Below are 10,755 nucleotides of genomic sequence, written 5' to 3'. Positions count from 1 at the left end.
TATAAAATATATAAAACTGAGATACAAAGAATTAGCAATGTAACTTTGCATTTCAAATGATCTTCAGCTACAGGTTTTGCTTTAAGAAAACAGACACTTGAAAAGCAGCTGTTCTGTAGTCTCGAGATGCAGACACTTGAGTTCCTGGCGAACTTACCGTCAGTGGTTTTCTGAACTCCTCCACCGTTTCAACTCTCTCCTACAACGAAACTCAACATTTCACCATTAAGTGTTTCTGCTCATGGTTTCAAAGAGAGGACATTACCATTTCCCAGCATCGGTTTCAAAGTTCCTTTTTTCTTTTTGTATTTTTTTCCCCTTTTTTTTTTTTCCTTTTTTTTTTTTTTTTTGTCTTTTCCCTTTATGAGCTTTAAACCACAGGGTGAATCCATGAAATGAGGTAAGTAAATTTGGCACACTTTTAGTCATGTCCATAAAACTTTTGGTAAGTTGTATAAGTGAACAATATCGTTTTCCTCGTGAGTTACAGGTGCTTTCGAAGGGGGGTGGTTAGTACTTAACAACTGGAATGTTTCTAGTAAAACCAAAAGGCATAGCTGCAGAAAACACTCACAACCCAATGTTGATAGAGAAGTAAAAATATATACAATACAGTCACTTGTTCATAGTTTGGCACAATTTTTTTGTTGTTGTGGGTAATAGTGCATAAACTACTGTACAACAGTATGACTTTTAAAACAGTCTTTCACAGAGAATACCAGATTAGGTTTGCTTTCAAATAATAAAATTCCCACAATTTCAAACTCTTCATTTCAGCACTTAACATTTCAACGTACCACAAGGCAGATTTCGAAAAGGAACCGACGGGAAAAAAAAAAAAACCTGAAAAAAAAAAAAAAAAACCAAAAAAAAAAAAAACAAAAAAAAAAGAAACAAAAAAAGAAACAAACATCGACCGTCTTTCTAGAAAAGGGAGTCTCTTCTTCAAATACAGGAAAACCCAAAAATGTTGTTTCTGCTTTAAGAAGAATGGAGTCTGATTCCCTGCAGGAAAAAAATCAAACATTTGATGCCATCTCAGCTCGTCTGGAGTCACCACGACGGAGCGAACGTGCTAAAAGGCGAGCGGGTACAGAAGATGCAGCTTTAGATGATGCAGGTTAGGAGAGAACAGCAGAGGGGGCCAGAAAGCGCTCAAAATTGCCACGTGAAGCTCAATTAGGAACGAGTTCTCATTTGCAAAGTAAAGAGCCTTTTAAGTTTCGAGATCTTGGCTTTTGGATGCATAACCTCTCTTTTTTTTTTTTTTTTTTTTGCGGTTTGTTTTTTTTTTTTTTTACAAAATGTTCCCAAAGGAAAAAAAAAAAAAGTCTTTCCTCGTCAAAATCATTAAAAAGAGCGCGTAATCGTGTATTTTTTCTTTTTTTTTTTCCCCCAATAAATAAGTAATTAAAAACTGAAGAAGCCAAACAGCAGAAAAGAGTAGCCTTGTTAGTTTTTTTAACCCCAGCCAAGCCAGAAAATTGGTCATTCTTTTAGGTAGCTTGCAAGTAAGAAGTATTTTCATGCATTTAAAACAAAAAAAAACAACAAAAACCCAAACCCCAAAACCCAAACCAAAAAAAAACCAACCCCAAAACGAAACCCAACCAAAACTGTAAAAAGGGGAACGTCTTTTTGTTTGTTTGTTTGTTTTTTGTTTTTTTTTTTTTTTCATGCAACTTTTGCTTTCAGGAAGGAAAAACTGAGGAACAGCGGGCGGAGCAGGTGGGAGGGAGGTTAAGGGGCATTCCAGCCAGTTTGGTGCAGCATTACCTCAGTTTCTCAAAAGCAGCTGTCACAGGGGGGTCCTTGTGGGGCTGTTCGCGGTCCGTCCGCTTGATTTTACAGTTCTCATCCCTCAGCGATTTCGAACTGGATTTATGACGGTAGAGTTTTTTATGGGTAGGTCCGTTATTGCCTAAAGTGCTCAGGTTACTATAGTTTTTATCAAAAAAGGGAGCGTGAATGTCCGTGGCGTACCCGGTTGAGCAGTTGGGGCGAGCGGGGTCGCAGGTTGCCGCTTTGCCGTTTTTGCTTGAGCCCTTGTTGGTTGACTTGTGGTTCTTCGCCGTCCCCGGCGAGCTGCCGTTCGCCTTCTTCTTTGACTCTTGGGACGTCCCTGCCAAAATTTTAAGAGTTTTCAGTTTCAGGCTGTTGGACTCCGGCGACCGGAATATGTCTGGAACGCTGTTGTGGCCAACGGGCCCCCACAACGGCTCGATGGAGGCCATCATAAACCTCTGGACGTCCGCCATTCCCGACGCGATGTTGGACAGGATGTTGGAAGGTTCCTCGAACTCCCTCTGATCATCGTCCAGGAGGCTGGTGGCGTTGCCCAGGCTCGTTTCTGACCAGCCCGCGCCCCCCTCTTTTCCCAGCGCCCACTCTCCGGAGAGCCCGTTGTGCTTGCCCAGTTTCACCCCGGCCGGGCCGCAGTGCGGCGCGCCCTCGGCAAGGCCCTTGGCAGCGGTGGTCACGTTGCTCAGCTGGTTGACCGCCCTGCCGCTGACAGTCGGAGCCTTCTCGCCGTTGACTCCGGCTGCGTTTTTCCCTTTCCTGGTGGATTTGGGCGCCTGCCTGGAGTTTTTCCCTTGCGGCTTATCGGTTCCTTTGTTGGTTTTGGGCGATTTTTTCCGGGTGGCTTTCTGGGAAGAGCTTTGGTTTGTACCCACATTCTTGCTGGATGAACTTTTCCTCTTCGATTTTGACACTTTGCTATTGGTGCTAATTTGACCAGATGGCTCATTAAACGTTGACAAGCATGGACTCTTTTCGAGAAGGCTGACAGAATCTTCATCGTTGAACATATGGAACTGGAACTGGTGATTATTTAAAGCAAACCCATTATCTGCCTGATCCTCGGTCTGCAGGACCCCGCAGTTCCACTTGACCTTTTCGGAGCTGTTGAGGGCGGCCTGGGGGCTCTCCTGAAAGCCCTTGAGGGTGCTCAGGGGCTTGGCGTCGGAGCCGGCTATCTGCGGGGACAGGTTGGGAGTGTCCGGAGGGGACATCTCCGAAAGCGACGACTGGCGGAACTTATCAGGCGTGAAGTTGGAAATGTCTAAAAGGTCCGTGGACTCCTTCAAAGGGGTGATTTCATCTATGCTCTGCTGGATCACTAGCTTGGGACTGCAGTGGGCCAAGAAATCGTCATTGATGTCATCCTCGCCGTCCTTTTCGCAAGACTTTAAACTTAAAGAACTGTAATTGCTAGAACTAACTGACAATGAACCCACTGAATCAAAACTAATGAGCCTGCCATCATCCGTACTTAGCGTACCTCGCTGGAAATGGAAGCGCCCCTCTCCATTACTAAAATGACATGACTGATAAGAATCATCAGACTGCACTTGTTGGCTATCCGGCATGTAATTTTTTTGGTAGAGCAATTTGCTGCTATTCAGATTGACTTGAGCGTATCCAGAGGCGGGGAGGCCCTCCGCGCCGCCGCTGCCGCCGCCGAACTCGCCCGGCAGCCCGCCCGCCTCCCGCATGTCGCCGGGGAAGTCCTGGCGGGCGCCGCCGGTGGCCTTGCTGCCCGGCCACATGCTGCCAAAGCTGCTCTGCTCCATCTCCAAGTGGCCGGGCGACTGCTGCAGCTCCGACTCGGAGGGCGGGGAGAGCACGCAGCTCTGCGCCGGCTGCAGCGCCGGGAAGGGCTTTTCTGCCGGGACGATGCTGGGGAGCGGGTGCTGCTGCTGCTCGGGGGGATGCTGGGTGAAGTAGGAGATGGCGGCGTTGCTCGACAAATCAGAAGCATCTAACAACGTCTGCAGATACCCTCCAGGGATCAGGGGTACATTGGTGGTGATATTAGCAGATGGCAGAGGCTTGTCTGAAGAGGAGGTGGATGGTAGGAAAGGAGAATTTTTAGCAAGCTTCTCCTCGTGGCACTCCGGGAGATGGGAGCTGTCTGAAGCACACGGAACGTTTTCGTCCTTCAGACGCGCTGTAGAGTCCTGGTTCTCCAGCGCCGGGGAGCCCTCCGCCGTACTGGTAGCGGCTTTGATCTTCTTGCACTTCAACCTGGCCTCACTTTTGAATTTGATTCTGCGGAGCACTTTCCTCTCCGGCCCCTTGTGCTCCCGTTCCTGCGATTTGCATTTCGCGGCGGCGATGCCCGCGACGTCGCTCCCGTGCAATCCGTTGGCGCAGCTGGGGGCGGCGATGGCCAACGCCGGCAGCCCTTTCAGGCCCGCGTCCTCTTTGCTGCTGCAAGGCTGCTTGTGATCGGAGGAGCAAGAGCCCAGCTTGTTCACTGACTGCTCGATGGCTTTAATTCTTTGAATCCGGTGCCGGTTTGCTAGCTTGCATTTTCGCTTCCGTGGGTGAGGGAGGAACGAAGCATCTGAGCCGTTAAGATAGAAATTCTGCTTGTGGTAGAGAGACGATCTGAGCAAATCCAGCCGGCTCTGCTGCCTCTCCTGCCAGAAGCCCTTCAGCGGGGCCAGCTTCTCGTATTTGCTGAGCAGCTCCTCGTTTAGGGTAACAGTTGTCTCGTTGGCATCCACTTTGCTGAGCTTCACCAGCATATGCTTCTCCCCTTTAAACCTGTTAATGATGATGTACTTGATGATAACGGGGGGCTCCTTGCGAGAGACTTTTCGCCGTTTCTTAGGGCACCACTCGTCGTCGTCCTCTTCCTTGGGCCCGTCCGGGAGCCACTCCTTCTTGTCCAGGATCTTCTCGTTCTCGATGGAGTCCACATCGTACAGGTAGTCGTCGCTGTATCGCACTTTCCTCTTCGCCCGCAACCCGTAGTTCTGCTGAATGAAGGAGCCGGAGTGGTCCCGGGACAGGTACCGGCTGCAGTCCTTGATATCCCGCAGCACGTCGTAGGAGGACTCTGTGCAAGTGCTGTCGTCGCTGAACTCCCCGGAGTCCTCCGTGGAATTCACCGAGTCCAAGAAGTGGCTCCTCTTGGAGCCCACGTACTGCACCATCTCCGTGCTGTTGCAAGATTTATTTAAGGCAGCTTTCTCCTCCTCCTCGCCGTCCTCTTCCTCGCCGTCCTCCTCCTCCTCCCCCCAGATGATGCCTTCCTCAGACTTGAATTGTGAAGGGTCGGCGGCACCGCCGGGCCCCCTTTTCAGGGTGCTCCTGCTGTCCCTTTTGGTGCAGTTGCCAAACACGCTGGGGAAGAAGTTGAACTGGGCGTCCTCTTGCAGGGTGGTGGTCTTCTCCCGCACGTTGTCCTGGAAAGATTCGTATCTAATCTTTAGGGAGCAGACATCGCTTCCCAAGGTGGAGTCGTCGTCATCAAACATGTAATTATCCACGTCTTCCTCGGAAAACAGATTTACGGAAAGCTCGTTTTTGGAGCAGAGGTCAAGCAGCTCGATTTTACTTTCACTAATGAAAGATTCGAAATAGCCCCATTCCTGGTTGGGATTTGTTAGTAAAGGTTCCTCACCGTTGCATTTGTCTAATAGTAATCCCTCGTAATAATTTTTCTGAGTGGGGTCCTCTGAATCACTGTCAGATTTTTCTGCATCTCTTTTGTCCGCTGCCCTCGATTTATGCATAGGGAAGCTTAAAAGCTGGTCTGAAAGCAGTTGATCCCCATATCTCATGGTTTCTCCTGTGCTCATGCAGTGAATCCCTATATCAGAGACCGAACAGGTGTCATAATCCCTATTTATATCCCCCACTTTCAAGCTTATTCCCGGCTCCGCATCAATGCCGTCCTTCGATTCAATAAAGCAGCCCAGACAGGTCCGGCTCGGCTGCATCAAGCAGTCGCCCGTCAGCGCCGACATGCCTCCGGGCTCCATCATGGTGAACGGAGCCTTCTCGCAGTCGCCCGGCAGCGACCAGGAGCTCATGCCCTTCGTCACGCAGGAGGTGAGGGAGATGGCGTGGGCGGAGGAGTCATCCGAGGTGTGCTCGGGCGCATCGGTGAGCCGCAGCGGCGACGGCGGGCTCAGCGAGCAGGGCTTCTTGGCTGGCAGGGGAGGTGGCGCCCGGTGGCACGTGTGGCTCTCCTTCTGAGCGGTCGTCACGGCCGGGAAGGGGACCTCGGCGGCGGTGCAGGGCCTCTCGTCGCCGTCTGGGGCACGCGGTTCTGGGCAGGGGGTGAGGAAATGGGAGGGAGAAAAGAAAGAGAAAGAGAGAGGCTTTACGACCCGTGAGCTCCGCCAGGGCTCGCCGCCCCACTCCCCTTCTCCTCAGGGTTCGCAGACACCCTTCCCGCCGGAGCGTGACCCTTCCCTTCGGGATCTGATTAACGTGGGGATGTGCAAGGAAGGGAAACACTCTCCCTCCCGCAGCAGCCAGCTGGAACAAGTACAAGAGAACGTTTGAAAAACCAAACCCATCCCTTCTTTCCTCCTCATATCCATACCGTTACCTGGATACTGCCTTTCCAAACTGACAAGGTTATTAAAAAAACCAAAACAAGCCTAATAAAAATGTTCCCGTTAATATTGAAAAAATGAATGGAAAAATAAGATTCTTAAAGAAACAAAACATCCTCCACCCTGCAGCGTCTGCAGCTTAAACATACCTGAACTGCAATACTGCTCAAGGGTCTGAAAGTCACGGCTGTTTTTAAAAAACAGTCTTTTTGTCACTGGCCACGCCAAGAGAAACTAGACAGTAACATGGAGTTTAAAGCAATTATTGTTAGAGTTAGTGTGGGTTTTGCCATTCTTCTCTAATCTCTAAAAACGCCTTTTTAATAATGCAAGGACTTTTTTTTTAACCCAAGGATTTTTTTCTTTTTACCTCGCCGCACTCTTTTATGGCAGAATAAAGTTATGAATATACTTTTATCCAACTTCTGGCTCAACGGACGATATGACTTGAAATTTAAATACCATGTCTTTTCATCCACGAACACACTCCGATACCTCTGTATTAAAAAAAATACATACTGACATGTGGATTCCCACTCTGCCCACTCAGAGCTGAGCCCAGCGCTTTGGGAGTTGCTCACCTCTTACCTTTTGGGTGGCTCCAACTGAAGGCTGGAGGAAGGCGAGCGCGGAAGCAGCGCAGGCTTTCCAAGGAGGGACAGGCACTTGGAAACGCAGCTGGAGCCCCAGCTTGGCACAAGAAACGGGGCATCCGAAGGGATTTGGCACCTCTATGGTTGCTGTGACCCTCTGTGACGTGTTTTTATTTAAAACCGATAGAAAAGCAAGTTCCCTCCCGTCCCTACGCCAACCTACACCAGCTGGGAAGGGAAGGCTCACGTAGGCACAGGTGCCACCGGCACCGATGAAATACCCGCCATGCCGGTACCACCGAGCAGAGCAGGGCTCCCATCTGTAGGTGGGCAATGTGAAAAGATGAGATGGAGGGCTGCCTGCCTGTGCCAAGTGTAAAACTTGGAGGAGGTCAAAACCCTCCGAAGCTCATCCCAAAAGCTCCCGGCAGTTTTGTGCTATGAGGACCTTAGTGACGGAGCCATCGGTAAAGCCTTGAGCCAGGAGAAGCAAAGCTGCCGTCGGAGCCACGTGGAGCTCCACGGACTTGAAACAACTTTCCCCAAACTATACGAACCAAACCAGAAGTGCAACGCAATGCCTGTAAACATCTTCAACACACGGGGCTTGGAAAAGACCAGACTGGCTCGCTTGAAAGCTCTGCTGCTTCCCTTTCCTCAAAAAGGGTTAAAAAAATAATAATAATAAAAAGGCAAGCTGATTTTTGAGTCCCTCCCACCAGTTTTTAGATGAGAAATGCAGAGGTGGTATCTTTTTGCTTAAGCACCAAAACAAATTAACCAGTGCAGTTCCACTTCAGAAGTAAAATAAAATAAAAATCAGCTTGGAGCTGAGAGGAAGCATGGAAAATCTGAGGATAAAAGACGAATGCCTGTGAATGCTGTAAGACTCAAGCAAGGGGGAGGTAGAAAGCTGAAATTCAATCTCAAATGCTGCATTCAATACACAGAGATGCTGTTATAGAAAATAAATTCTCTCTGGGTGTTTCTTTAGGTTTATACTTGTGTAAGTGAACTAAACTCCTGTGAAATACAAATGCCAAAGCTTGATTTTCCAGGGCTCGTATCATCCTAAAATCAGGCGCACGTTCAGTTGATGCTTTAAAGTAAACAATACTCCAAAAAGAAAATGTTGGAGAAGCAAAAACACCTTTTCTGGCTTAACTTGACAGCCATCCAAAAGCACACGGGCAGCCTGAGCAGAAAAATCCTGAAGTGCCCTGGTGTGAGTGAGCTCAGAAGGGAGCCCGGCCCTGAGAGGGCACCACTGCAGCCCCAGGCTGCTCTGGGGTCACCCACTTCTCCTTAGGGTGAGAAGAGGCAAAAAAGCATCAGCCCCGTCCCCAGGGCCGCCAACGGGGAGGGTGGTGGCATCAGAGCTACTTGCTGGTTCCCCGCTTTGCATCCAGCAGCAAGTCCTCCACGACAATGTTTAATTAAAGCACTTTTTAAGCCCTGTTTAATTGAATTTCATGGCAGCGGTCTAGAAACCACCCATCTTTACGAAGCAGGTAAGCGCTGATTTTACTGCTGATTAGATGAGACGAGGGGACCATGGCTGGAAAACCTCCTCGCAGTTCCAGCAGCTGTCATCAGCTGTGGCTTTACCACGCATAGGCACGGAAGGAGATGGGCTGGCAAAGGCGGATACCTCCACAATGACATCGTAGGGGCGAGCGCACGCTTCGCCTGCCACCAGCACGCGCTGCAGGGTCCTCACGGGCACCCACCTGTCTGGAGTCACTCCAGGTTTTTGGCAATCAACAAGAACAACATTTGCCTCTTCGCGCGCTTGCTGGAGTAAACCTCGTTTGGAGGAGATGGAAGGATCTGAACATCCAAGAGAGCAGAGGACTGAGTCCTTGGTATCCAACAGGATCAAATCCATATAAATATATATATGAAGATTTATAGGCCAATACAAAACATAAAAAGCCACGAAATTAAACATAAAAACGTGGCGAAGAATGAAAACGTCCAGCTCTGCCTCAGCGCTGGACTGCCACAGCGTTCACTGGGGCGAGCGACCGAAGTCCAAACGGCTTGAGAAAATGCTCAGAGGAGTATTTATTTCAATCAGGTTCTCAGGCAGCAGAGTGCTGTTACTCCTAATTAGTTATTGCTTTTGAAAGCAATCGATGAAACAGAGACGAAGTTAGGGCAGGCTGCTGGGAGAGGCTGATCCTTCCCTACTGATGCCAGTGGAAGCTGGAATGACTTAGTGGCTCCCAGGAGCATGACTGCGGCCACTGGCACCCGTGTGTGCGCAGAAGCCGTGCTACGGGCCAGGGGATCCCACGGGCTGGCTAAGGCACCACGCAGAAAGGGCAATAACGAGTTCACAAGTCCAACCTTGCCTTTCCACGGGTGCTAATCTGGGTCTGTCTCTTCTACTCAACCACTAAATTTTCCCCGAAGTTTATAGGGACTAAGTATCCTTCAGTCAAATTCTGCTGAGATTGGCTCTAAGTTCATAAGTAATTGTGAAGAGAAGGAAGGAGTCCCAGCAGACAGAGGGGCTACATAGTCCTGTATGGTTTCTTTCCCCTAAGAAACCAAACTAAAATCCATAATTCAAACTGCACATGCACATAAACATTTCCAGTCATGCATATGCCTGGGCAAAAAGCAGTACTTGTATGACTTAAAGAGGTGTAGATTCATAGCTGGAGTGACATCTGTGCAGAAAATAGACATTTGCCCTATTGCTCCACATTGCTGAGATACCTGCAGGCCACTAAAATTAAATACACGAAAGGAATTAGGAAAATAAGTTGGCTTGCAAGTTGTCGCTGCTCCCTCATGTACTGTAATTAAGTTCCTTACCATTTTCTTTCACCCCATTAATCAGGATAGTTTCTTGGTCTTCTGAGGCACAATCCTGCTCTTGTTGGTCATCCATCAATTTAACCTCTTTCTGTTCACTCCATGCCCCACTGCATCTGGCCAACCTGCACATTTCCAGAAACATAACCACAGTCAGTACAATTCCCAGAATCAGCTCAAGGAGCCGTGAATAAAAAATAGCAACAACAAAAAACCACCCCCCAACCTCACCTGCTGCCCTCACCCTGCTTAAGAGGACAAATACTATTTATTTAGGCTATCGTATTTTCACTTTTCTGCTCCAAAAGCCAAGTCCGATGTGTTTCGGCAAGGTTAAAATGTGATATATCCCCATTTCCTTCCCCAAAGCCCTTCTTTAGAAGGTGGAGCGGTGCTCTGCACCTCTGCAGCACCCTTCGCATCGCCCAAAACTGCTCTGCCAAAGCAGGTAAGTGTTATTATCTCCAGATGGGTGAGTGGAGACACAGAGAGGAGAGGACTCGCCCCAGTTCAGACAACAGCAACTCTGCGTTGGAGTTGGAAGAGAAACACAGATATCCCGAGTGATGACCATGTGGTCCAGCAACCAGCTACTGCTCTTGTCTTTGAAGTGCTGGTAGGTATTAAAAACTCCTCCAAAAAAGCAGTTTTGGGAGAAAAAAAAAAATCTCTAGTCTCTTTCTTCACTCAAAACACTTCTTCATCAAGAGAGCTCCTTCCTCAGAAGCCTCGTTCCTCGGCCACCCACCACCACCTGCACGTCCTCTTTCATCGCAGCTGTATGACCACTCGTTGAGGCTGACTGGACTTGATCAACAAAAAACAACAAAGCAGCAAGACCGGGATCAGAATCAGGCCCAGATCTTCTCCCTTCCTCCGCTGAAGATCTCCCCACGTTAACATGATCACCTGCCCAAGGAGAGGGAGACCGTGCAACGGAGAGATGCGGCCGAGTCCCCAGGCACGGGCGGCACAGG

General features: G+C 49.1%; 1 protein-coding gene across 1 annotated transcript; it reads right to left on the bottom strand.

The window, feature by feature from the left end:
- Positions 1–1,772: 1,772 nt before the first annotated feature.
- NEXMIF (neurite extension and migration factor) lies at positions 1,773–9,854 on the bottom strand. The gene is made up of 2 exons (XM_009987000.2): positions 9,779–9,854; positions 1,773–6,067 (listed from the first exon to the last, which is right to left on the bottom strand). The coding sequence occupies exons 1-2, from the start codon at positions 9,852–9,854 to the stop codon at positions 1,773–1,775; spliced, it is 4,371 nt and encodes a 1,456-aa protein (XP_009985302.2).
- Between the last annotated feature and the right edge of the window lie 901 nt (positions 9,855–10,755).

The sequence above is a fragment of the Tauraco erythrolophus genome, chromosome 13, assembly GCF_009769465.1.
Source record: "Tauraco erythrolophus isolate bTauEry1 chromosome 13, bTauEry1.pri, whole genome shotgun sequence".
NCBI classification, from domain to species: Eukaryota; Metazoa; Chordata; class Aves; order Musophagiformes; family Musophagidae; genus Tauraco; species Tauraco erythrolophus.
The sequence above is the reverse complement of the archived record's forward strand: the minus strand, read 5'-3'. Positions and strand labels throughout refer to the sequence as shown.